Source organism: Oryza sativa, chromosome 5 (assembly GCF_034140825.1).
Source record: "Oryza sativa Japonica Group chromosome 5, ASM3414082v1".
NCBI lineage: Eukaryota > Viridiplantae > Streptophyta > Magnoliopsida > Poales > Poaceae > Oryza > Oryza sativa.
This window is the reverse complement of record NC_089039.1, coordinates 18175509-18203499: the sequence shown is the minus strand read 5'-3', so window position 1 is coordinate 18203499 and position 27991 is coordinate 18175509. Positions and strand designations below refer to the sequence as shown.

Genomic DNA, 27991 nt, shown 5'->3' with positions numbered 1-27991 from the left:
TTCCATCACCTCTACCAAACAAGATATTGGAATTAAAAATCAAATTCCCATAATCTCATCATCAATTCCCTCGTGTAAACTCCCAATCCCCTTCCCTCGAGTTACCAAACAAGCTGGGAGCATGCTTAATTAGTGACATAAGTAGAATACAAAAACCCAGAAGGTTAAGACTAAAGGCACGACTAAAAGCCATAACTAATTAAAAGTAGTAGGACACAATATTAAGCCGATCGAATAGGTAAAGCTAAACCGAATAGAGCTAGGTGTGATCATGCTCTATGAGTCATCATGATAGGCCATCACGATAACAAGATTGTAAAAATTTGGCTGTCAAATTTTAGATCCCATTATGTATTTCGCACCAGTTCCTTTAATTCCTAGCTATTGCCTTGGTGTTTATATAAGGAAAATAGTTTAATCAAATATAATTCTAATTTATATCTAGTTTCACGTCAAATAGTGCGGAAAACCTACTAGTTAATTAATTTGCTACGATTGATCAATAAAACTCAAATTGCAGGACCAAAAGTCAATAAAAATTAGGATTACTAGAAAAAAATGCCCATGTGTTGCAACGGGTGAAGTTTATTTTAATCTTATTATTGTTATATGGTTTAGTTAAAATGAAATTGGGAGTTCGCTTGGATATATATATTTTTAGAAAATCATGAGCTGCAATTAGGAGTCCGATCGTCTCAAGTTAGCATGTGAATTTTTTTAAACGGATTTGTCGGAGATATGGACCCGGGGGTATGTGAAGTAGAGGGGAATTACTTTCCCTCCGGCCACGTGACTCTGCAAGTTAGCCCCATTTGCGCGTCACGCGAGTCGTGGAAGCCACCGGGGGGGGGGGGGGGCTCGGGGCATGGCGTCACCCCCTCAGGCTATCCCGCGGCTTCGCCCCGAGGTCCTCACCCGGCTGCCACGTGGCGGAGGGAAAGAGCGAGAGCATAGGCTGAACAGCCATAAATGTGCGACGCCCCAACTGTCCCTCACCGCATTTAATGCGGTAAGGGCAGACGTGCGGCGCGCCTAGCTAACCTCTGTCTAATGGATGTGACCGGTCTGTGACCGGCCTGGCACCGTCACATCCGACGGATAGGGCAACCATGTCCTCACGTCGCCCTTGTACCCGGCGGAGTGGGGGTGGGTATGACTCGTCACGTCCGAGCATCACTCGAGGAAGGGCTATCACAGGTTATCGTTCATTTATGAGGGAATGACAGGGCTGTCCCCCGTGTCAGGCGGGGGGCGGCGCCTGGTTCCACTCGAGAACCGGTTGTTGCTTAGCTTCCGGGAGAAGGCACGGTTTAAAGCCCAGGAAAAGTGGAGTGGGATCCCTCTCCGATAGAGGGTAGGTAGAGGCGGTGCATGTGGTATCCCCTTGAGCTATAAAAGGAGGACCCTGCCCACTGAGAAGGGGGGGTAGAGAAAAAAACCTAAACTCCAGGAGGGAGGAAGCAAGTGCGCTTGCTAGAGTGAAGAAATCTTTTGTAAAACTCATCCATAATCCCAAACACAGGAGTAGGGTGTTACGCTCCATAGCGGCCCGAACCTGTATAATCCGTTTGCGTGCAAGCTCGTCGGTGATCCTAGGGACGAGCGAGTGATTTCCAAGAGATGAGCCTCCGCCCCCGGCCGAACTCACAAATGGGGGTCTCACGATTCCCCGCTATTGAGGATCTCTCCTCGACAGCTAGCGCGCCAGGTAGGGGCGGTTGCGCATTCCGAGAGTAAGTCGCCTTCTTCTGTCCCAATTTTCTCCAGGCCTTAGCCGACCATGGTCGAGGTCCCGGAAATAGAGGAGGAGGCGGTGGCGTTTACTCCCACCCCGTTCGGGAGTGGGGATTCCGGCACGAGCCGAGGTCCTCGTCACCGTCGCCATGGTTCTCCAACTCCTCCCCGCTGCGAACCTTCGCGGAGGGAGGATCTCACTCGTTCGGGTGATTCGGCTCTCTCTCCGCCCCCTGGCGGAGGGAGGCCGCGACGTGCCGGGACACGCCGCCGTCTCGACTATGGAGATGGCGGTTCGCCCCAAGGCGCGCTTCAGGCAGCAGGCGCCCTTCTGCGGCATCCCCCGGTGAACCTGGAGCCGGAGACTCCTGTTCAGCGTTGGCTGGACGACGTGGCCAACCTGGTCACTACTACCCAGCGGCAGTTAGCCATGAGTGGCCGATCCGCTGCCGCTGGTACGTCGCGTACCTCGGTCACCCTCTCCTCGTCGGCAAGGAGAAGGGCTCGTCGATCGGCCACGATCTCGAGGTGGTCCACGGTTCTAACATCGTCAGGGGCCTCGGAAAGCCGGAGGCGTCATGACGGCCTCTACGGGACGCAGGACGCTCGAATCAACATTGAGCGACGCCGAGACGAGCGCCGAGCTGCCCATGTCGGGGAAGGCGCCTCCTCATCTGGAGCGCCACGCTCCTCTTCACGAGGCGGCCCTCCCCCCACACTCACCCCTGGGGGGACGGGTTGTAGGGCCTTTGTGGCGAGTCTCCGGAATGTCCGGTGGCCCCTGAAGTTTCGCCCCAACCTTACGGAGAAGTATGATGGTAGCATCAATCCCTCCGAGTTCCTCCAGATCTACACCACGGTTATCGTGGCGGCAAGGGGTGACGACCGGGTCATGGCGAATTACTTTCCCATGGCCCTCAAGGGTCAGGCACGTGGCTGGTTGATGACCCAGCCCCTCGGCTCCATTCACTCCTGGGAGGATCTGTGCCAGCAGTTCATTACGAACTTCCAGGGCACATATCCCCGCACGGGGGAAGAGGCGGACCTACACGATGTACGGCGGAAGGATGATGAGTCCCTCCGTTCGTACATACAGCGCTTCTGTCAGGTCCGCAACACTATTCCGTGCATTCCAGCCCACGCGGTTGTATATGCATTCCGGAACGGCGTGCGGCATAATCGCATTCTGGAGAAGATCGCCTCCAAGGAGCCCAAGACCACTGCCGAGCTCTTCGAGTTGGCGGACAAGGTGGCCCGGAAGGAGGAGGCATGGGCCTAGAACTCTCCCAGCACCGGTGCGGCGGCTGCGGCTACCCCCGAATCTGCCCCCCGCTCTAAGCGGCGAGATAGGAGAGGCAAAAGGAAACCAGCCCGCTCCGATGACGAGGGCCATGTCCTTGCAGCAGACGGGCCCACGCGGGCCCCGCGCAAAGGAAAGGCCACCGGCGATAGGCCGAGCCCCACCGTTCCCTCCAGCGAGGGCCGGTCGGCGGACAAGTGGTGCTCGGTACACAACACTTACCGCCACAGTCTCGCCGACTGCCGCTCGGTCAAGAATTTGGCCGAGTGGTTCCGAAAGGCTAATGAGGAAAAGCGGCAGGGTCGACGGGAGGGCAAAGCCCCCACGACCTCAACCGGTGACCGGCGAGGGGAGGCCAAGGACAAGGCCCCTGCTGATGATGGCTGAGACGGTGAGGATCAGGATTTCCAGATACCTCAGGGGACCGTCGACACGCTCGACGGGGGGGCTTGCGCTCACGCCTCTCACCGAAGCTTCAAGGCCATGAAGCGGGAGTTTCTGGCCGTTGTTCCCACGCATGAGGCGGTCCGGAAGGCACGCTGGTCGGAGGTGAAGCTCACATTCAACCAGAGTGACCATCCGACGGTGCTTGCTCAGGGGGGGGGGAGTTGGCCCTGGTGGTCTCCCCGACCATCCACAATGTCAAGATGAAATGTGTGCTGGTGGATGGAGGGGCCAGTCTGAGCATCATCTCCTCGGCTGCCTTTGATGCACTTAAGGCCCCAGGGATGAAGCTCCAGCCGTCGCTCCCAATCATTGGCATTACTCCGGGACACACATGGCCGCTTGGCCATGTAGAGCTTCCGGTGACCTTTGGTGACTCCACCAACTTCCGCACCGAGCGGATCGACTTCGATGTGACGGACCTCAATCTACCCTACAATGCGGTTCTGGGCAGACCCGCGTTGGTGAAGTTCATGGTCGCCACCCACTACGCCTACCTCCAGATGAAGATGCCGGGTCTTGCTGGTCCCATCACCGTCCTTGGTGATGTCAAGATCGCCCTCGCCTACGCGGAGCAGCACGCAGACAACTTGGTGGTGGCCACGGAGCCGCAGGCCCTAGAAGCCCCTGCGTCCCGCGCTTCCAAGAAGCGCCTCACCTCGGTTGACGAGGTGCCTGTCAAGGAAATCCCCCTTGGTGACGACCCGTCCAAGACCGCCAAGATTGGCGGAACCTTGGACGCCAAATAGGAAGACGCGCTCGTCTCCTTCCTGCGGGCGAATTCTAACGTTTTCGCATGGAAGCCGTCAGATATGCCTGGGGTCCCCAGGGAGGTGATCGAGCACCGCCTTGCCGTGCGGCCGGATGCGCGACCTGTCCGGCAGAAAGTGCGGCGTCAAGCCCCGGAGCGGCAGGCCTTCATCAGGGAGGAAGTGGCGCGGCTCCTGGAGGCTGATTTCATTCGCGAGGTGATCCATCCGGAGTGGCTGGCGAACCGGTGGTCATCCCGAAGGCCAACGGCAAGCTACGGATGTGCATCGACTACACCGACCTCAACAAGGCATGCCCCAAAGATCCCTTCCCTCTACCACGCATAGATCAAATAGTCGACTCCACTGCGGGGTGCGACCTTTTGTGCTTTTTAGATGCATATTCAGGGTACCATCAGATTCGTATGGCTAGGGAAGATGAGGAAAAAACTGCCTTTATTACTCCTGTGGGCACCTTTTGTTATACAACTATGCCTTTTGGGTTGAAGAATGCAGGCCCTACTTTTCAGCGCATGACTCGTATTACCTTAAGTAATCAGATAGGGCACAATGTAGAGGCATATGTCGATGATCTGGTGGTAAAGACGCACCACCAGGACACGTTGCTACAAGATCTGGCCGAAACTTTCGATAGTCTTAGGTCCACGCGCGTAAAGCTGAACCCCGATAAGTGTGTGTTCAGTGTGCCGGTGGGCAAACTTCTCGGTTTTCTAGTCTCTTCCCGAGGCATAGAAGCGAATCCTGAGAAAATACGCGCGATAGAGAGGATGCGCCCCCCCAGCAAGCTTAGGGATGTGCAGTGCGTCACTGGATGCATGGCCGCCCTGAGTCGATTTATATCGAGACTGGGTGAGAGGGCGCTGCCCCTATTCAAGCTCCTCAAGCGCTCCGGGCCGTTTGTATGGACGGAGGAAGCTGAGCAAGCTCTCAATCAGCTGAAAGCTTACCTCACTTCCCCCCTATCTTGGTGGCCCCGGGATCGGAGGAACCATTGCTACTCTACTTGGCCGCGACCCCCCATGTGGTGAGTGCCGCCCTAGTAGTTGAGCGTGAGGAAGGCGAACGGGAGGCCCCTTCGGCTTGCAATGGCCCCTCATCCCCCGAAGGCCTAGCGCCCAAAGTTTCCAGCCCCCGGGAGGACCCCGAGGCCCCCAAGGGAGGAGCGGAGGCTTTGGCAGGTGGCCCCGAGCCTTATGATCCCGAGGCAGTCCGGGATCCCCCCGAGACCTCCGAACAGGCACGCTCCGAGTCATCAGCCCCTGACAACACGAACTGGCCCCGCCGAAAGGTGCAGCGGCCCATCTACTTTGTTAGCGAGGCACTTCGAGATGCAAAAACCCGGTATTCGCAGGCCCAGAAAATGCTTTATGCCGTCTTAATGGTCTCAAGGAAGTTGCGTCATTACTTCCAAGCGCATCGGGTTTCCGTAGTGACGACATACCCTCTTGGCCAAATTTTGCACAACCGAGAGGGTACTGGACGAGTGGTAAAATGGGCCATCGAGCTGGCTGAGTTCGATCTGCACTTCGAACCGCGGCACGCGATCAAAAGTCAAATCCTGGCTGACTTCATCGCGGAATGGACCCCGGTGGACGAACCTGTTCCGTCCAATGTCCCTTTTTCCCTTCCCGGAGAAGAAGAGGATCCAAACGCCAACATTCGTGGCGGGCACTGGGTTATGCATTTTGACGGCTCCCTCAACCTTCAAGGTGCAGGTGCCGGAGTCACGCTGACCTCGCCAAACGGGGATGTCCTCAAATACGTCGTTCGTCTCAACTTCCGAGCCACGAACAACATGGCAGAATATGAAGGGCTCCTCGCGGGATTGAGGGCGGCAGCCGGAATGGGCATCCGCCGTCTCCTGGTCTTGGGAGACTCCCAGCTGGTCGTAAATCAAGTATCCAAAGAGTATCAGTGCACCGACCCGCAAATGGAAGCGTACGTCCGTGAGGTACGGCGCATGGAACGCCACTTCGACGGACTTGAGCTGCGGTACGTGCCCTGACGCGACAACACAATTGCTGACGAGTTGTCGCGTGTTGCGTCGGCACGAGTCCCACTCCCCCCAGGGACCTTTGAGGAAAGGCTCGCGCAACCATCGGTGCGACCGAGCCCTTTGAGGGACCCCAATGACACGCCCACCGACTCGACTCCGGGCGACCCGCGCCCCTCGGGGCCCGAGGGGGTCAACCCTAACCCCCCTCGTCAGGTCGTGTGGATGACCGACATCTGGGCTTATCTCGAAGGCAATACTCATCCTGAGGATCGCGCAGAAGTTGAAAAGCTCGCGCGCATCTCCAAACGGTACGTCCTTATAGAAGGGACCCTATACCGGCGTGCCGCCAACGGGATACTCTTGAAGTGTATTTCTCGAGAGCAGGGCATCGAGCTCATAGCCGACGCTCATCAGGGTGAGTGCGGAGCCCATTCGGCCTCACGAATTTTGGTCGGAAAAGCCTTCCGGCAAGGTTTTTATTAGCCAACTGCATTACAAGATGCCCAAGAATGGGTCCAGCGGAGCAAGGCATGCCAGTTCCACGCCAAGCAGACCCACCAGCCGGCTCAAGCCTTACAGGTCATCCCACTATCTTGGCCTTTCGCAGTTTGGGGGCTGGACATCCTTGGGCCATTCAAGGCGGCTCGAGGCGGGTATCAGCACTTGTACGTCGCCATCGACAAATTCACCAAGTGGCCCGAGGCCTACCCAGTTGTCAAAATCGACAAGCATTCTGCTCTTAAGTTCATCAGGGGCACCACGTCTTGATTCAGAGTGCCCAACCGTATCATTACAGACAACGGCACCCAGTTCACTAGTGAGCTGTTTGGCGATTACTGTGACGACATGGGTATCAAATTGTGCTTTGCCTCACTTGCCCACCCCAAGAGCAACGGCCAAGTCGAGCGAGCCAATGCCGAAATCCTCAAAGGACTCAAGACCAAGACGTACAACGTCCTGAAGAAGCACGGAGATTCATGGCTCGAGGAGTTGCTCGCCGTGTTGTGGGCAAATCTGGCAAATCGGACCTCGAGGAGTTCCCCTTTGGGTCGCCGGCGGAATCGTCTCCGGGTCCGCGGCTTGATCCAGGCGCCCTTGAGCCACCGCCGCCTGGACCTTCGGCCCGGCTCCCGCCCGTGGTCGCACCACCGCCACCCGTGCCGATGACGCTACCGCTGGCGCCGCCTCGGCTGGACCGGCTCCTACCGGCGCCGACGGCAGACATCACGGCCAGAATGCTCTCCCGGTCGCGGTCGCAGCAGAGGGGAAGAATCCCATCTGGGATTAGTGTTGGCTCGGCGGAGTCTAGTCCCAGCACCCGCTGAATCACCCTCTTCGCGTCCTCCGCACCCCAGTCCCAGCGCTCGCCCACATGCGTCCGCATGGGGTCGTTGGGACCAATGTATTCCCACGCTCCACGGGATCGTTCCTGAAGAGGTGCGATGCGACGGCAAAAGTAATCGCCAAAGACCATCGCCCCTGTGAGGCCCAGGCTCTGCAGGCCCCTAAGGCGATCCCACACCGCGTCGTATTCCTCGCCCAGCTCCGAAGTTGCCAGCCATGCGGCGGACCTTTCAGGAGGGCTAGCGGGAACTCGAAGTCGCGGATGGTCCGGCAACGCGGTGTAGAACCAATCCTTCTTCCAGTCCTCCCATTTCTTGCAGAGATGGCTCTCGATGTACTGACCCGCCGTGCCTGGCCGGGGTTGGAAGTAGCATCCCCCCACCACCGCGCCTTGCAACAGCTGCGGAATGAAGAAGGCCTAGAACAACCGCATCGTCAGTCGCACCCCAATGAACATCTCGCACAAATGCGCGAAGATGGCCAGCGTCATCACGGCATTGGGTGCGAGATGCAAGGCATGAATTTCGTAGAAATCCAGAACCTCATGGAAGAATCTGGAGAAAGGCGGAATCAAGCCCGTCATGGCGAAGGACAAGAGGTGCATGGATCGCTCCAGATATCGCGGTCACGGCCGCGACTCTCCCGCCCGCACGACGGCACCGTCCGGCATGATCTTGCGGGAAAGGCTAAGGTGCATGTCTGCTGTGATGCGGGAGGAAGGGAGCACTGCGTCGCCGGTGTCTTGGGCCATGGCAACCGGCGGAGAAGTGGCGGAGAGCGTGGAGCGCGAGACAGTATGAGGTGGCGAGAATGTTAGGGTTCGAGAAGCGAAAGGACGAGTGGGCAGTTGGCGAAAGGAAAGGGGCAGAGTCTCTGCCTCCGCCCCCTTTTATCCTCGCTTCATCCGCACTTGCCTCCTCGTTTCGTGCTCCCATACTTGCCCCCACGATTCTCGCGCCCGCATTTGTCTCTTCGCATCTTGCGCCCACTCATCACGTCGCCCGTTCTATCTGTTCCTGCCTTTAGTGCGTCTGTCAGTGGCGCATTCGAGGTGGAGTGCACAACGGCTATGAGCGCAGGCTGAGCAAACCATCACCACTACCTCCGCAGGAGTAGCGAGCGGGAGAATCGAGGCGTGGTCTGACTGACCCCCCGGGATTATCGCGCCTCAAGCATCTTCATCATGAGCGCGATCAGTGGCGGTCAAACCGCTGTTATGGTTGGCATGCCAACTTGGCCACGCGGCGATATCCTTTTGGATCCCCTACCGGGCCCACAACCCCAGCTCGAGGAGTCGTGAGGCACCATGTCAGAACGATCTCAGGAAATCGATACCTGATATAGCGCCGGGGGCTACTATCGGAGATATGGACTAGGGGGTATGTGAAGTAGAGGGGAATTACTTTCCCTCCGGCCACGTGACTCTGCAAGTTAGCCTCATTCGCGCGTCACGCGAGTCGTGGAAGCCGCGGGGGGGGGGGGGGCTCGGGGCATGGCGTCACCCCCTCGGGCTATCCCGCGGCTTCGCCCCGAGGCCCTCACCCGGCTTCCACGCGGCGGAGGGAAAGAGCGAGAGCACAGGCTAAACAGCCATAAATGTGCGACGCACCAACTGTCCCTCACCGCATTTAATGCGGTAAGGGCAGACGTGCGGCGCGCCTAGCTAACCTCTGTCTAACGGATGTGACCGGTTTGTGACCGGCCTGGCACCGTCACATCCGACGGATAGGGCAACCATGTCCTCACGTCGCCCTTGTACCCGGCGGAGTGGGGGTGGGTATGACCCGTCACGTCCGAGCGTCACTCGAGGAAGGGCTATCACAGGTCATCGTTCATTTATGAGGGAATGACAGGGCTGTCCCCCGAGTCAGGCGGGGGGCGGCGCCTGGTTCCACTCGAGAACCGGTTGTTGCTTAGCTTCCGGGAGAAGGCACGGTTTAAAGCCCAGGAAAAGTAGAGTGGGATCCCTCTCCGATAGAGGGTAGGTAGAGGCGGTGCATGTGGTATCTCCTTGAGCTATAAAAGGAGGACCCTGCCCACTGAGAAGGGGGGGTAGAGAAAAAAACCTAAACTCCAGGAGGGAGGAAGCGAGTGCGCTTGCTAGAGTCAAGAAATCTTTTGTAAAACTCATCCATAATCCCAAACACAGGAGTAGGGTGTTACGCTCCATAGCGGCCCGAACCTGTATAATCCGTTTGCGTGCAAGCTCGCCGGTGATCCTAGGGACGAGCGAGTGATTTCCAAGAGATGAGCCTCCGTCCCCGGCCGAACTCACAAATGGGGGGTCTCACGATTCCCCGCTATTGAGGATCTCTCCGTGACATGATTTCTTTTATGATTCCTTCTGATTCCTTCTATATTACCGAAAGTGAACGATCTTAGAAACCGACTCAAATACGGATATGTATTTCCAAAAGCAAATGAACTTAAAAGCCGACTCATACACGGATGACGTACCAAAATACCGGTAAAAACATCTTCGATTTTTATAATAGTAGAGATAGAGATATGGGTTAGTTAAGGTGAAATTCACTATGATAAATTCACTTGTATATATATTTTGTTAGGAAATTATGAGCTACAATTAGAAGTCCGATAGTTATTTCTTATACGATTCCTTATATATTTCCAAAAGCGAACAAACTAAAAAAACTGACTCATACACGGATGACGTACAGAAATATCGAAAAAAAAACATATTAATTTTTATAATAGTAGAGATAGAGATTCGATTTGATCCAATTTATCTGTTGTGCCGTCCGTTCTAGTCGGTGAAAGGAAGCATCCAGCCTAATGCAATCGGAGACAGAGTCCTGACAATCACCGTGCGAGCTAAAACTTTCATGATTAATTTTCTACACCTTTCATGACTTATATAATATATACGAGAAAAGAAACTTACCATCTTGATTAATTTAAGCTAAAACTTAGAGGCCCATATACCAAATAAAGTTACGCCAACAGTTCTTTAGAGAAAAGGTTAGGCTCTGTAGAAAGAAAATACAGAAAGGAAAAAGGTTAATTCGGCCAAACCGGTCAAAGATAACTGTTTCTGCTTTTACCTTCTTTTCAACAGTTTCTTGACAAACTAACTAGCTTTAGTATTTTTTTCCTAACGGTAACATAACTGGATAAGTACTTAAAAAAAAGATGGGATAAGTACAGATTAGCTAGTCATATCAGAATTTATTCTATATGCATCAGTTTCATACCTGATCAGCCGTTCAAAAAAAGAAAAGTTTCATACCTGATCAGTTAAACTACCTGTCGAATCTCTGCTAGTTAACGATCATTGCTTATACTACTCAACTCTATAATGTTTTTCAACGGTTTGATCTTCGTACTGATCCTCTCTCTATATATGTGTGTATGATATAACCTGGCATAATATTATTATTCTTGTAAATCACGTGGTGGCGACAGTTGAGTGCGTTGTCAAGTAGTCGTAGAAATAATGCAATATGAGTTTGTAATTCTTTATGAGGTTTAATTAAGTTCCTAAGTAATATGGAATAAATTTCTTGCAATAGTATGAATGCATATTAAAATAATTAACCCGATGCTTAAGTAATTAGACTATCAATTTCAGATAAGAGGTATTATTATAACTAATTAGCACCACATGTCTTTGACACGGGTTTTATAGTTTTATCGTCAAACAAAATCATAGTTTTAAATGGTTAGGTGCAACTCTAAGTATATATAAAATATATGATAATGTGGATTTATATATGCCTTATATTATTAAAAATAAAATTCATGCTTTATTTTTCTAAGGATCATGGTATATTGTTATAATATATGAATATTATTTTCATGCACAATATGGGTATCGTTGTAGTTAGACAATTTGCATCTCTACTTCACTAAAGTTTTTTCTGAAAATAGATTCAAGTAACGATACCTAATAAATATATGCTATCTTATCATGCACAATAAAACAAAACACACATATTAAACAATTATTTGAATTGTATTCGAAAAATATGGTGTTATCCACAAAATATGTAACAGTGCTATGTGTGACTATAAGGTGAAGCAAAGGGAGATGAATGGGTAATTAATAAATGATTGAATTGGATGAATAAGTAGTTTTTTTATCCAAAAGATGGTTTAAAATTGTTGATGATGTGGCTTCTTGCATGTCTTTCTTTATAACTATATAGAAAGATAGGATATCCAATTACACAAAAGAGTAAATTGCATTGGTGGTACACAAACTTGTTAGGTGGGTGCAATTTAGAACATAAACTTGTAAAATGCTCGTTTCAATACACGAACTTGTCTAGTTCGTGCAAACGAGGATAGAAATAACTTGGCAATATTAATTTTACGAAGCTGATGTTGATTAGGATATGACGTGCATACGTGTAGTGAGTATGCATAAGACATGCAATATTTATAAATTTGGTCTCTAATTTTATCTTTCATCATGAAAAAAATGAATTTGGTATAATTCTAACCCTTATACCATTGCTCAGTTTTTAAATCTTTTTTCTACTATCATTATATCCTACTCAATTTTTTCTATTTTTTATTGAAGAGGTGTATGTCTAATAGCAATCTTCTCAGATATATGTTTACATAGTATCCTAATCAACCCCTAAATCAATAAAATTAGCCATGTTTATTGAAAAGGTGTATGTCTAATAACAACCTTCTCAGATATATGTTTACATGATATCCTAATCAGCCCCTAAATCAATAAGATTAGCCACGTAGTGTTCTTTTCGCCTTCCTCCGCACGCACCAGACAAGTTCATACACCAAAGCATTTTATAAGTTCGTGCACTAGACTGTATCTACCTAACAAGTTCGTGTACCGACGATTCAATTTACTCTACACAAAACAAACAGCACATGTACACACCCACAAGTATGCATCTTTTAAAGTATACCGAATAGATAAATGGCAAGAGTCAACCTCACAAATTCGTACTAGGAACACAAATAAGCGCCAAATTTAACTTGTGACACAAATAATCAAAACACGAATGAACGCAGAGAATGTCTTCAAGGGCCCTCTGGTATAGCCACAATTCCACCGGGATTTATTGGCATGTTATCTCTACCTATTTGGAAATTTATTTGTCAGGGTTAATCAATTATGGTTTTTCTTATAGGATATGGGCTCCCAAACAGATGCACATCAACACTATCGATAATTTGAGGTCAATTATTGAAGGAATAGTTAAAAACGGAATAATAATTTTAAAACAAGCCAACAAATCATTATAGATTTTTTAAAGGGGTTGTCACCCTAACATTAACACCAATTTTTAGATAATGTAATTCATTCCGGTATTTACTTCAAAGAAACTATAGCTAATTATTACAATAACACTATTACTTGAAACTATGTAATAATCTCTAGCTGATGAGGCCAGCTTAATTTTACATACCATGGTATGTGATTCATGTTCTAATTAAGCTAAGTAGAGTATACGCGTGCCTTCACTCAGTATTGAATATATTAGTTGTACATATTTTATGTGACTGTAGCTTGTGCTAGGAGGTTGACAACATGGTGCAGAAGGAGAACCTCACGAAGCTGTTGTCTTCTCGATCTTGAATCAATACGAAGACGGTTGTGAAAATGACATCTCTTTCTATGAAATGGTTAAATTAGGTCGTCATTGGATAGGATAAAGAGGAGCACTTGAGTGGCATTAGCAAGGCCGATAAGATCCAATGTAATACTACTCCCTATAGTAGCTATCACTGATATGTGTTGTGTCTAGGCGGACCTATCAGTCACACATTGTATAAGCAGAATTGCAGAAGATTTGTGTCCGACCAAGATACAGGTAAGGACAATAGGTGGTGATGGTAAATTTAAGATGTGGCGGCAGTATAATGGAGGTGACAAATATAAAATGCCAGCTGCTAAAGAGATATGAGTGACTATGATGAGTAAGTATGGTCACACTTATTACGAACATAATTAAAGGTGTCGAATTAGGTGCCAGTGAAGGAGCTAGCAATGGAGAGAGGTTGGTAGCACACGGGCGGCCGGGATTACACAAAAGTGAGTCATGGTGGGGAAGGAGGCGATGGAGCGGGCTAAATTAAGAGTGCCACACGAATCTTAAAGCGATCGTAGCAGTAAAAAGGTGAGCTCAAAATTAACAAGGCAAATTACAACTAGCTAGACAATCCAAACGCTTTCTCCATTCGGGAGCTATAGGATATAGCCAGGGGCGTACGTACCCAGGGGCGGATCCAGCATGGGTGCTGGGGGACTCGAGTCCCTCCTACCCCGCTGGATCACCATTGATAGAAGAGGAGACGAAAGGAGAAGAATAGTGAAAAAATAAATAGTAGGGGGGACTGAAGAAGAAAGAAGGAGATGAGTTCTCCCTTAAATCTTGTTCTGTATCTGCCCCTATGCGTACCTACTAAGTTCCAACAGGGGTCCTTGGGATACCTGCATGTTTTTTTTTTTACCGTTATAGCCTATATATCTATACCATATGAGACACGCCAACCAAATTATATTGGACACCTGAGAATTCTACCGCAGTCCGCATAGGTCAAATTAAAGAATCCCTGGTAACTTTTTTCTGCGTTCGCCGCTGAGTATAGCAATTCAAAGCCGGCCGGGGAGGGAGGACATTAGTAGGTGCCAAGTGCCCATACATGATCACCGGACGTACGTCGCCGTCGTGTGAACTAGGTTGCAACGCACGCACGCACGCATGTGCGGTCGGTGTGGATAGATCGATCGGTGAACAGGAGAAGGCTCAACTGAACTGATCGAGCATTCGATTGTCATCGACTCGATCATCGTTGCGGCGTCGACGTCCATCGATCGGCTCACTAAAAAAAGAAGCTCGATCTGCGATCGATGGCTAGCTACAGCTAACTCGATGGCGGCGTGCCAATCAATCAATCCGATCCTACGAACGATGGCGACGGCAGTGACCAATCACCAGTGATCGATCATCATCAATCAAGTAAACACATATACCGATCGATCGAATCGAATCGAGTGAGTTTGTTGCATTTGCCTCACGAAATTGATGGTCGATCGATCGACTGAGTTGACATCGGTCGTTAGGGCCGCTTTTCATGCGTTGTTTTCGACTGATGAATCGATGGTTAAATCAGAGGTCAAGCGCTCTGAGTACTGAAATCGATTCGCTTTCCTTTTTTGTTTTTTTTGGGTTTTCTCTTTGAACGTTGCATATTCCGGTGATGATCTCTGACTACTAACTGACTTGATTGACGTTAAAATCTCACCCAACTTAAGCCTTTTTCCGTGCCCATCGTACGTGTTGTTTTTGGTCTCAACGGCATTTGCAGCAATCAGCACCGGTAGTTAGTTGCATGAAAACCCATATCGTAACTGCTGTTGGAGAGTAACAAGCCCCACCACACGTGGGCCGTAGCGTGTCGATCATTTCACTGGAGGAATAAGTTTATTATAGGTCCCTCAACCACGAGCCCCTCGACATGGCTCCGGGTCGATCGGACGGTCGCTGCTCCGGCGCACGGCTCCGGCGACGGCGGGAGGGTGCCGTTGATGATGGAGCTGCAGGAGTACGTAGGCGGAACGACAGTGGACGACGGCGCGGCGGCCGGGGACGCGCGCCAGCCTGAGGCGCGGCCGTGGAGGACCATGAGGTCGAATAGCATCGGAGAAGGAGCGCACGGACAAGGGTTGCAACGACGTCCCTTGGCGCCGGCGAGGTGTCCGCCGCGGAGGCCGAGGCCGAAGACGCGGAGCGGAGGAAGGGAGCACCGCGCCCGCGGCGGCGATGGGAGAGGATGTGAGAAAAGAGGAAAGAGATAGAGGGAGAGGGACGCTGACATGTGGGACCCCACGATGACTCAGCAGTGCGGACTAAATGAACGTGCCATGTCAGCCAAAACCACTTAGGGAGTTATTTTGCGCCGGTTTTAAAAGTTAAAAGTTTTAGGGGTTAAAATACCTGGTATTAGAGTTAAGGATACAAATTAGATTATTACTAGCCACCTAGTCATGCTTCGCGTGACGGTAAGCATTCGCATAACCTGCGTATAGAAGTTGACGACCAATCTTGATAATTACATGACATTTTTTTTACTACTCTCCCTGTCATCAAATATAAGGATTTCCATATTGTTTAACAAAGATTATGTTCAATCATATAAAACTTTATATCTCTTTACCGAGTAATGATAGGAGTTGAGAAAATAGTTGAGTAAGATGAAAAGAAATTTGAATGAGAGGTGAGATTGAAGGTAAGTTATTCTATAAATCCTTATATTTTTTAATAAATTTTAAGCATTTGTAATGCCTATATTTGTAGATAGAGAGTAGGTACCTTTACGTTTTCTTTATGGGATTAAGGAGAGGACAATAAAATTAAATGGGAAAGTTATGTTTTATTTTTTTTCATAGAAAGTGTGAAGGTTATGATTAATTGAGATAAAGAAGTACATGAAGAAATTAAATAGAAGATGGTTGTAGTTAGTTGAAATGAAGGAATATGCGAAGTAGGATCAATTTTATATATTTTGAGATGAAGGGAGTAACAAAATTGGCGCTACGGGTGGATGGTGTTCTGTCATTTGGGTCACTTAGATGAGCTGCTGGTGCTCTCCATCTATATTTGTGTATTGTATAGTATTATGTTTATGAAAAATTATATATTTTATTTGAGTAGGCTATTTTGACTAGGAACGTGAGTTCTCTGCCAAAGGGCCTTTCGTCTAGAAGCTTCATGACTGATCTTATGGATTTCACTATCATTGATGAGTCTCCTATGATTCAACGGTCTATATCGTTTTACCAATTGAATCTGACGGTCCTTGCAATTTTAATGATGTGGCTCATTCTCCTTGGAGAAAGCTTGTTGATTTCACTTATTAAGATATCTATATTCGAGGGAGCCAAGTGGACTTATTCCACTTCCCTCTAGAAACTTTCGACCCAGTAGCCGGCCAGGTTCTTGTCGTCCAGCTTCAGGAGCCCACGCATGGCTCGGCCCGTAGGCTGCCTGGTTGGGCCGCGAGCCCACGGTGCAACATATTGCCGGCCTGTTTGGGCTTTTAGCGAAGCCCATATGTTTGTTGCTCGAGTGGAAAAAGTACACCGAAGGTCCCTCAACTTGGCATCGAGTTACGAAATCGTCCTCGAACGTAAAACCGGATATATGCTCTCAATTTACAAAACCGGATCACTTTGGGTTTTACCTGACGTGGCAGATGAATAAACGTAGGACCCACATGAAACCCATATGTCAGGGTGGCACGTCATCACCTCTCTTTTCCCCTCTTCTCTCCCTTCCTACTCTCTCAGTCTTCTCTGGGTAGGCAGGCCGGCAGGGCGGGGCGAGGCGGGGCGCGTCGAGGCCGTCCGGCCACACGCCCACACCCGAAGACGCACACGTGCGAGGCCGGGCGGAGAAGGGGCGGCGGGGGGCACCACAGCCGCAGCGTCAGCCTCTGCCTCCACATTCGCCGCCGCTCCCGACGACGCACAAGCGCGAGGCCGGGCGGAGAAGGAGCGGCGGGGGGGCACCACAGCCGCAGCGTCAGCCTCCGCCTCCACCTACGCCGCTACTCCCGACGACGACGCAGCCAGCGTCGTCACCGTCGTTGTATCTCCAAAGCTCGCACTGCTGCTAGTGCCCGTGTCGGCGTCCTACCTCCGCCGCGGCGCGCCGCTGTTCCTCACGCCGCGACGCGTGCTGCTGGCGGGCGTGGGGCTCGGCGTCTTCACCGGCGCAGATGACTTCGTCTAGAAACAAAAATCAAGGCTCTATTACACTATTTAGCTCATCTATTTGATTGGCTCCTTTTGTTTTCTGCACAACACATGCATGCACAGCATGCTGTCAACTATGTTTAGTATATGCTGCAAGGACCGACCCTGCCGCTCGTCGAGCTCGCCTACAAGCACGCCGCCGCCGGCGGCCGCGCCGTCACGTATGCGCTGGTGATGGAGATGCAGCTGGTCATGGGCTTCTTCGCCACCGCGTTCTGCACCATCGGCATGGTCATCGGCTCGCCGGCGTGCCGTGGGACCCGAAGCCGTCGCCACCGTACCCAAGCCTCCCCGCCGCCAGGGGCGGAGCTAGTATAGCTGGAGGGGTACCCACGAACCCGGTTCAAAAAATTTTTTTTACCTATAGTTTATCTATTTTCACCATATATATATCCCGTCAGTTTAAATTTAGGCACCCGTATCAAGCTAAATTTGATTCAAACCAGAGTAAAGCAAGCGAGTAGAACCCCCTTTGTTTTTTTCTAGCTCCGCCCCTGCTCGCCGCCTCGACCGCCCTGAGCCTGCGCGCTGCCACCTGGATGAAGCTAAGACCCTGGGAGCCGCCGTCGCCGGCCGCACCACCCTCCAGCCGCGCGCGCCGCCGTGGGCACCAGCCCTGTCACCAGCATCCCCACGCCCGTGCGAGAGCGAGGAAGGAGAGAAGAGAAAGACAGGAGAGAGAGACTGAAAGTGGGACCCACGTAGGTCCCACACTGACTCAACCGCCACGTCGGATAAAACCGTGGTCAAAACTACCGAAGGATCCAAAATGAACAGTTTTGTAAGTTGAGGGATGTTATATATCTGGTTTTGTGATTGAGGGACGATTTTGTAAGTCGATGACAAGTTAAGGGACCTTCGGTGTACTTTTTCCTTGCTCGAGTTAATGATTAAGCCCGGCCCGCCTCAATTTGTACGCTGCTTTCCTCGGTTCCTGCGTACTTGCTCACGCATACAACGGCAAGTAATAAAGAGTGAAACGCCTTTCCAAAAAAAAAAAAAGGTAATGTAGGGTGAAATGATTTGGAATTTTGGAGATCGACGAGCTCGGTCGGTTGCTAGCATCATTGGACGTCATGTCGTCATCAACTTAGTTTACTAAATTGGTAAAATGTTCCAAAAAAAACAACCGAATTTTTTCCAACGTCAATGTTTAGAGCAATTCACGAGGAACACGTATGTAGTGGATCACAAGAAGTAAAAAAAAAAACTATTTATATACGAATGGTCAAACATCATGTCAGTACGCTTCTAACTCTTCCAACAAACATTCAAAAAAGAACTCTAATAACAGTCTAAGGGTGTTTTGCAACATGGGAATCTCGATCAAATCTTAACTAATTAAAATATTCGTAACTTTCCTTTTGTCACACCTGATTTTCGTCCGTCAATTGGGGAAGCCTGACTCGGGAATGACGAGATTTGGACATGGAAAAAAAACTAGGTTTATTCCAAGTACGCGGGATGAAAATTGAGCCGAAATTCGCGGGATTTAGCACAAGATGGATGGAGCAAAGGGGAGGCGGCAGTGCCGGCTTCGCCGAGCATGGGAGTTCAGGAAGATGACACTGTGGCACGTGGGCCCCCGGCGACAGAGAGAGGAGGGACTGAGGGATGCTCCCTAGACTTTCTCTGTTGCTGCTGGACCGAACGGGAAAGAAAGAAAGCAAACAGACCGAAAGGAGGAGGAGAGGGACAGAAAACAGACTTCATGGGTATTGATCCAAGGAGGGAGGATTTTAATTACTTTTCCATTTAAATTAATCACCGAAATGATCTTTGAATTTTAAAAAACACTTCCAATGCTCGAATAATTTCAAGAAAATTATGAAAATAGTTGGACACTCAAAGTATTTAACAAAATATTTATCTAGATCATTTAATCATTAATAATTGTTTAAATAATTACTAAAATTTTCTTTCTATTATTAAAGTAAATAATTGGAAAATTCCAAAGAATATAATTAATCATGGAGAATTTAATAATGATTAAATATAGCCATGTTTTAATTAGGAAATTTTATTTCTCACATTAAACTTCACTTGTAAATTAATAAAATTTAATATAAATTTTAGAAATAATTTACAAATCCCTGAAACAAAAATCAGGGTGTGACAGAACACAAATCGTCAAAAAAGAGCATAGCAACAAGCGGAACATATGAGTCGTATCTAAGACCTAACACACCCAAAATCATAAAAAAAAACATCCGCCATCTTCAGTGTCACCGATCGGCTACGCTCTCCTTGAGATGGACAGCGGCTCACATCCCTCTGCTCCAAACGGCCGAATCCGCCAGCGAGATTTTCCTTAATTTTCTTCCCGTTGCAACGCATGGGCACTTTTTCTAGTTTAATATAAATTGACAAAACCTTGTCAATTTCCATAAAAACTGGACTGGCTCGAGAACGCGAACTGCTTAGTTCCCGACCAAGTTTAAAAAATTCAGACCATTTTATTATTATTATTTTTATAAAATTTGACCGAATGTTATTGGGAGTCAGCGATTTTTATGAAAACTATCCCTTGTTTTTGGCTCGGGAAGGTCCGATAAATCCTAATCTCAATTTCTACAAAAGATAAACTATCTACAAAATTTCAACCAAAACCCGAAGGCCTAAGAGATTTCATAAACCAAAAAAGAAAAAAAATCATATTATGCTGTTATGTTTAAGCTATTTGCCTTTTATACATTGTTGTACCAGGTACTTGTGTAGAATATAATGTAGAAACTCAAGTTCGAGTCCTATGAGAATTACACAGTTAAGGGGTTCTTTAGAACATAGGAATTCTGTATGGTTAGAGTTTAATTTCAAGTTGTAAATGCATCCCTTAGGTCTTATTCAGTTTAGAGGGGATTGAAAGAAATTGGAGAGGATTGAGGGAGAATAATTCTACACCATAATAGGTGTTAATAAATCCCCTCCAATCCCTCCCACATAGGGATTAACTGAACAAGGGCTAAAAAGGGTCGGAAACGAACAAAAAAACGTCTCAACCATTTACTTAACCATATCTCTTTTTTTTTCAAAAACAAAATCGGAAACAGTATAGCAAAAAATGATAATAGTATAAAAAATATTGGAAAACCGGAACCGATACTATACGGATACAGACGGAAACAAGTCAATATTGGTTGAAAACCTGTAATAAAAATCGGAAACATTGAATTGTAAAATCACACATTTAACTTTGTAGCTGTGTAATATCATGAAATAAATTCAAGATGGCACTATGTAAATTACAATCTATCACCCTTTTGACTTTTGTAGTTAACCTAGGGATTTGGTTGAGGAGTTGATGGGCCTCTAAATTTTGAGTGAGATAAAGAAATGGACCATAAATATTGGGGCATTTATTAAAGCAAAATCATTTCCATTTCTATTCCCATATTTTTTACATCTTTTTCTGTGTTTTCATCGGTAAATATTTCCATATTACTTAGCCCGTAAAAATCAGAAACGGGTATCGGTTGATCAGGAATTTTCATGACCATTTTCACTTATTTAGAACATAAGGATTTCACAGATTTTCCGTGTGATTTAGTTCAGTTCTTTCATAATTCCTCTAAATTTCCTCCATTAATTTCAAAAGATACCCAACTTTAGAAACGAGATGTGATCTTCCATCTGCATTAATTGAAAAATTTTGTGAGATACACATTTATTCCATCAAACACAAATGCACTCCTTGAATCAATTCTGTTTTGGTATCATTAGTGCCCTGCCATTGTTACCTTACAAGAAGATATACATCAGAGATTGCAGAGGATAGGTAGGTAGAGAGAGATAGATAGAGATAGCATTACGTGATACCACAATTAATATCTTTCCTTCATCACTGCAGGGAAAAAAAATCCGGATGAGATCCCAGCAAATTTATGGAAGATCAAAACAATTTCTACTAGTATTTCTTTTTCAGAATTACACAAATATAGAAGACATTCATTGCTGCCCGGTGAATTTCATACGGAGGATTTTATTTTCTTTTCTTTCCTTTAGTCAAACTTGGAAGAATTTAAACATCATACCAGTGGCCTCTTAATTTTGGCAGTACTCCTCCTAATTCCTAAATTGATTAAATGAATTAATTTATGACCCTCTCCTGCCACCTACGTCATCCCCACGTCACGCCCCTCTCTCTCTCTCTCTCTCTCTCTCTCTCTCTCTCTCTCCTCTCGCCTATTTATTCGCCACGCGCGCCTCGCCGCGTCCGCCTCTCCGCTGCCGCTGCGCGCGTCGTCCGCCTCGCCGTTTGCGATCCGCGCCGCGCCTTGCCATATCGCCGAACACCTCGCGCGCGCCGCGGGTGGGGTTCTCCTCCTGACGCGCCGGAGTGCCGTACGCGCGCGCGGTGGAGTGATCGATCGACTCGGGCGCGGGGAGGGGGAGGGGAGGGGAGGTGGGGGGGAATGGAGGGGAGGGCGGCGGGGTGGGTGAGGGTGGCGGCGGTGGGGTGGGCGGTGGCGGCGTGCGCGGTGGCGGCGGGGATGGTGGCGAGGCGAGGGGCGGCGAGGGTGCGGTGGAACAGGGCGGTGGCGGTGGTGCGGGACCTGGAGGAGCGGTGCGCCACGCCCGCGGAGCTGCTGCAGCGGGTGGTCAACTCGCTGGCCATCGAGATGTTCGCCGGCCTCGCCTCCGACGGCGGGAGCAAGGTGCGGATGCTGCTCACCTGCGTCGACGCGCTCCCCGACGGGTACGTGACGTTGCCGCGCGTCCGGATCATGGATGGTTCCCCTCTCTCTCTCTCTCTCTCTCTCTCTCTCTCTCTCTCTCGGGTTTTGGTGTTTGTTCGTCGTGTTGTACCGTGTCGTACGTAGGGTTGTCTTCATTCTTGCAATCTCGGTTCGTTGCCGACTCGCCATTTTGGCCGGCGGAGTATGAGCACGCGAACAATGTTTGCTGCGTTTTTGTTCCAAATTCCAATGTGGCACTTCCAACGGTTTCGAATTGATGAGAATTTCTTGATTTTTTCTTTGTGGGTGCGGGGAAAGAGAATTTCTTGGTTTTTGACCTTCTGTGTGTAATTGTAACAGAACATTCCAAAGGAACCGCTATTATTTCGTCACCCATGAACTCAGCACATTTAAGTTGTGCATTTTGTTTCTTTGATCTTTAATGTCTTTACCAATTCTTGTGCTGATTTCACTCCACCGGCCTGGCCCTCGAGTGGAGTGCTGATTGCGTTGGGCACTAGTCAAATTTGGCCGTTTTCATTTTTCTGTAAAGAATCTTAATTTGTCTAGTTCCTTGTGGAGATGATCAATGGTGATTTTGCATTTCCATAAAACAATGCAACTTTCTTGAAATGCAAATTTTCCGTTTTATTGAACTGAACAATACCATTGCTTTGTTTACTGTTAGCATTTCCTGATGTCTTTGAACAGTTTTTATGACATGTTTCTCTTACGCTACATTACGAATTCCTCGGATCCCTGTAATCATATGGATAATTTCCTGAAGTCTTTGAACAGTTTTTATGGCATGTTTCTCTTATGCTACATTACGATTTCCTTGGAGCCCTGTAATCATATGGATCATTTGTTATAAGTGTCATATTCTTAATGAATCCAGCACATCCTTTCATCAGTTGTCTGCATCGGGCTGTAGGTTGTATGGTATCCATAATGGCCACTAGGCATAGTACACTCAGTTGAGAATTGTGGTACTTGTTCTTCGGTTGGATGCTGTTTTGACGTTAATTGCTAGGTGGTATGTTGGAGGGGGAAGTGCGGGATTGATGTGTCATGCTTCTTACCAACACACGTCTCAGTGATACAATTTGTAGTACAACTTTCAGCCAAAACATCTAGATTTAGATTCTTGGTAATAAATTGGTAACTGGAATGAGTATGTACTGACATTGATATGTGGTAAATTAAGTGTGTACTAACATTGATATATGGTAATTAAGGTATATCAATGCATTGACATTGGTATGTGGCAGTACCAAGACTCGTGTTTTCCCTTCTTCCTTTGTTGATCTTGCATTGATACAATGTAAGCAAAATCAGGTCCATTTTGAGGTACTTGGCAATGCAACTTTTTACGGCTTATCATAAGCTTATAACTCAAAACTTACTTTTCCAGAATTTGTGGGAATTTTATTTAGGGAATCTTCATCAATGATTTTGTAATCCTCGTATTCATTTGAATCATTCGATGTAGATATTGTTGTATAAAATGTTGTAGTGTTCATGCATATCATATTTTTCCCTAACTGAAATCATTATGATTTTTTACATATATGATATGTTGGTCTATCTATTAGTCATTGCATCACATTCTACCACCTGTGGACAAGTTCTCTAAGAAATATGAAATTGGATAATTGTCTTACAGTAGTTCACATGACATGACCAGGAGCGAGGAAGGCATCAGTTATGCCATTGATCTTGGAGGAACAAGCTTTAGAGTCCTGAAAGTAGAACTTGGCGCAGGGTCTACAATCATCAATCGAAAAGTTGAACATCAGCCTATCCCCGAAAATTTGACTAAGGGTACAAGCGATGTATGTTTCACCCTTTTATTTCACTTCCCTATAACGTTTAGTAGTTTCTGTATGTGAGTTTTAATTTCTTTGCAGGATTTGTTCAATTTCATTGCCTCGGCACTGAAGAATTTTATTGAAAGAGAGGGTGGGGAGGTTGAGGGGAGGGCACTTGGTTTTACATTTTCTTTCCCTGTGAGACAGACTTCCATTTCCTCGGGGACATTAATTCGATGGACTAAAGAATTTTCAATTGAAGAGGCTGTAAGTTACAAAACTATGTCTTCAATTAATCTGCTTTACATTGTATGCCTTCCATTTAAATTGAAGAGAAAAGTAATATGTAAGTTCTATTCCAGAATTCTATGAGCAATAAACTACAAGATAGATAGAAAGCTGGCAAAACTCTAAATTTTCAATGATCACAACAATAGCTTTATTATTGTGAATATGTAACGCAAAATCTTATAAATGTTTTACCCCTTACATTTACCTTGATACCTTTATACGTCTTACTTCCATCGTTTTTTTCATGGCTGAAGTGCTGCAATTTGTCTACACACTACACAGTACCTTGCCAGCTTGCCTCCTTGTTTTACTATTGATTTCTTAGGTTATTTCACTCTGTTTTTTGTACCTATGGAATATCAGGTCGGGAAAGATGTTGCTCAGTGCCTAAATGAAGCCCTTGCTAGGAATGGACTCAATATGAAGGTCAATGTATTGGTACGTTGCAGGCTTGTACTGTATTAGAAAAAACTCCTTCCATAAAGGAAAAAGTATTTGACATGTCTGAATATTTATATTTTGATTATTTTTATTCCATCGGCAATCTCTTCTTTATGCATTGGCTGTCTTAATTAGCTTCGTAACTGATAAATCCATTGTATGTGCGCACACTATTTTTAATATCATGCTTTCGAAAAAGTACTATGGTTCTGCTAGAAGAAAGATGAGGTACACTTCCTCTGTGATTTAGTTTTCAGTCTAAAACATTGACCTGTTACTCCTGTTGTCGGCCTTAAATTGTACCTAAGTTGGTATCTTTTCTAATTTGAATGGAACTAATTTTTTTTCTAGTTCAATCTGAGTTTCAGTCAAAATGACAACAGGATTACATTCAATTATGGACTTGAGTTTAAATTTGGAGCAACTGGATGCTATGCAATGCATCCTATTTGTTTTTTTTTTTCAAAATGGTATCAGCATGTACATGCAATTCAAAACTGGGAACTTTGTCCAAAAAGTGTATCTTCAGCATGAACTTTAAAAATTCTTTAATTGTCACATGTGTAAAGAACAAAAGTGCTATAAATTTACATTCATTGGTCCGTAAAGAAAATATGCCCCTTTATTTTCTGGGACTTGGAACTGTGAATCCTTTTGGGAGTATACAATGTGGCTATTAATAGATAATTTGTGAATCTCTTATCTTGGCTTATCCTCATAGAATCACTTCATTTCCTATGTGACTGCTAATATTTCATCTAGTGTAATATCTCTTTCATATGTAACTGACTTGGAAGCTAGGAAGCAATATGCTTCATGTTCATTTAGAGGACACAAGTTTAATATTTCAAACAATGGCTTGAAGATTACTGACTAGCTAGGATCTAGGAAAAGAAAATGAACCAACTTGATTCTTAAGTTCCTTGAATTGGTCACTTGCTGGAAGTATGGTATTGGTGTATATTACCCCACTGTAATCTCCTGCCTCTTTTTTTGTATTTTTCTAAGAATAATCGCATGATCATATGATATATGAATATGATGAGATCATGTAATTGTTATTTATTAAGCTTGCATTTATTCTTTTGCTCTGGTGAATATATTTGTTGAGACTTTATTTGTGATCCAAAAATGCTTTCCAAGTGTGATGCATGTAATCTCACTAGTAGATTAAAATACATTCATTTCTGGTTGATTCTACAATGTATTGTTCAACAAATAGGTGAACAATACTGTGGGGACATTAGCTCTCGGGCATTATTATGATGATGACACAGTAGCTGCTGTGATTATTGGAGCTGGCACCAATGCTTGCTATATTGAACGCAACGATGCAATTATTAAATCTTTGGGTCGCGTTACCAATTCTGAACGAACGGTATGCTAGTTTTAATCTTTTATTTCATTTCTTTAAATCTCTGATTTGATCAGTATTTTAATGTGGAGACAGAATCTCTGATGATTCTTTTCTGTATTACAATGTTCCATGAATCAGGTAGTAAATGTGGAATGGGGTAGTTTTCGGCCTCCACAAATAGAATTGACTCCTTATGATATATGCTTCAACAACGAAACATGGAATTATTATGACCAGGTAAGACCTTCTGAAAAATGGGAAGTTTGGAGTTTGTGATAATTAGGCCGAAATTAATGTCATTTAATTGGTGTAGGGTTTTGAGAAAATGATCTCTGGTGTGTATCTTGGGGAAATTGCAAGATTGGTGTTCCAAAAAATGGCTGAAGAGTCAGATATATTTGGTACTGCTGTTGATGGTCTATCGACCCCTTTCGTCTTAAGGTGCCCAACTTGAATTTAATTCTTTCAGATCAGTTTATGCTTTAGCAAATAAATATATGCTAGGTTTCTCTTATCTCCATTGCAACAGAACTCTAAAACATTGGAGTATATAATATGGAGTACCTTAAGTTATGCTCCTATGTGATAATTTCTACCCTCTTTGCGCTACTCTCCTCGGTTCCTTAGTTTCCCATTAGCTTTGACTTGATCTATTTCCTTGTCAATGTTATTTGCTTTATCAACTTGCACTGTCGGCTTACCATTTGCTAGTTCTGTCCAATAATGTTACAAATGCAGCATGGTTATTGTTCATAATTAGTGGAATAGGAACAAAGTGACTAATTATGGTTTGTAGCTGTTCCTTATTTCTTTCAATAATTGAATATTTCCATAGCATCTTGCAAGGTTTTTTTCACCTTCTGCATAGACGGTGTGCTTGTCCTTAGATCTGGGAATGAACATCAGTTTATTCGTTGCATTCCGTGTATAGTAGATTCTTTCTGAGGTAGGTAGTTCTCTTCAATTTGGCCTGTCAAATAGCTGGCCTGAGCCATTGAAACATCACACTTTTCATTCCAAGGCTATGTTTTGGTTGAATTTCGTGGTCAAGTACTTTTCATTTCGAGTTTTACAAAACTCTGTTGTCAGATTACTTAAAGATAAAATCGATCATCTTATTGCCATGCCTTTTCGTCCAGTACACCAAACTTAGCTGCTATCCGCGAGGATGATTCCCCGGACTTGAGAGAAGTCGGCAAGATACTTGAGGAACATCTTAAGGTTTCTTACAGCTGCTCACAATAATCTCAACTTTCTGTTCAGTGCACAGCTTCTTCAGACTGACATCTCTCACATTTTCTTTTTTTTTTCTTTCCTAATGCAGCTACCAGATGTTCCCCTCAAGACCCGGAAGCTTGTTGCCAGAGTCTCCGACATCATCACCCGGAGAGCTGCCCGCCTAGCAGCGGCTGCGATTGTCGCGATACTGCAAAAGATCGGCTGCGATGGAACCCTTTGTGGTTCAACTCAGGTTCGAACAATGCGAGGCGTGCGAAGAAGAACGGTGGTCGCGATCGAGGGCGGCCTCTTCGAAGGCTACTCGGTCTTCAGAGAGTATCTGAATGAAGCTCTAGTTGAGATCCTTGGAGAGGAGATTGCAGCCACTGTTAGTCTTAGGGTGATGGAGGAGGGATCTGGGACTGGTGCTGCCCTCCTTGCAGCTGCATATTCATCGGCTAGGCAGAAGAACTCCGAGTAGGCATGAGACACAGATATACTCTCTCCTTCCTTTTTTATATGACGTTGGTTAGTTCAAAAATAAACTAAACAACATCAAATAAAAAAACAGAGGGAGTATATAGGTTAGCCTTAGTCAATAAAAAATGGAACAAGAAAAAAGCAGAGCATTATGTCATTCATATACATGTAGCCCAGATGTGTACATGGTAGAAATCAGTGCTTTTGTACAGTCATTTTCGTTTCTGTTGTAAAATTAGGTGGTCTTTGTCAAAATCTTGTTTTCTTCTCTTCTGATGTCAATTTCCAATGCTTGGTTCTGTGTATATAGTAATCATCTGGTAACTTCAGAATGATGTTGGGTGATTTTTGAATGGATAAATCAGATTAGTAGAT

The 27991-nt window shown here is 46.6% G+C and overlaps 2 protein-coding genes across 2 annotated transcripts; both read left to right on the top strand.

The window, feature by feature from the left end:
- The first annotated feature begins 3681 nt into the window (after positions 1 to 3681).
- On the top strand, positions 3682 to 4227 carry LOC136356666 (uncharacterized). Its single transcript, XM_066310909.1, has one exon. It carries the CDS (start codon positions 3682 to 3684, stop codon positions 4225 to 4227), a length of 546 nt encoding a protein of 181 aa, XP_066167006.1.
- A 17423-nt stretch (positions 4228 to 21650) lies between these two features.
- Positions 21651 to 27921, top strand: LOC107275630 (hexokinase-10-like). Its single transcript, NM_001425668.1, has 9 exons — positions 21651 to 22038; positions 23706 to 23853; positions 23929 to 24096; positions 24484 to 24558; positions 25784 to 25939; positions 26057 to 26155; positions 26232 to 26359; positions 27058 to 27139; positions 27243 to 27921. The coding sequence occupies exons 1-9, from the start codon at positions 21755 to 21757 to the stop codon at positions 27615 to 27617; spliced, it is 1515 nt and encodes a 504-aa protein (NP_001412597.1). The 5' UTR covers positions 21651 to 21754; the 3' UTR covers positions 27618 to 27921.
- Positions 27922 to 27991: the final 70 nt, after the last annotated feature.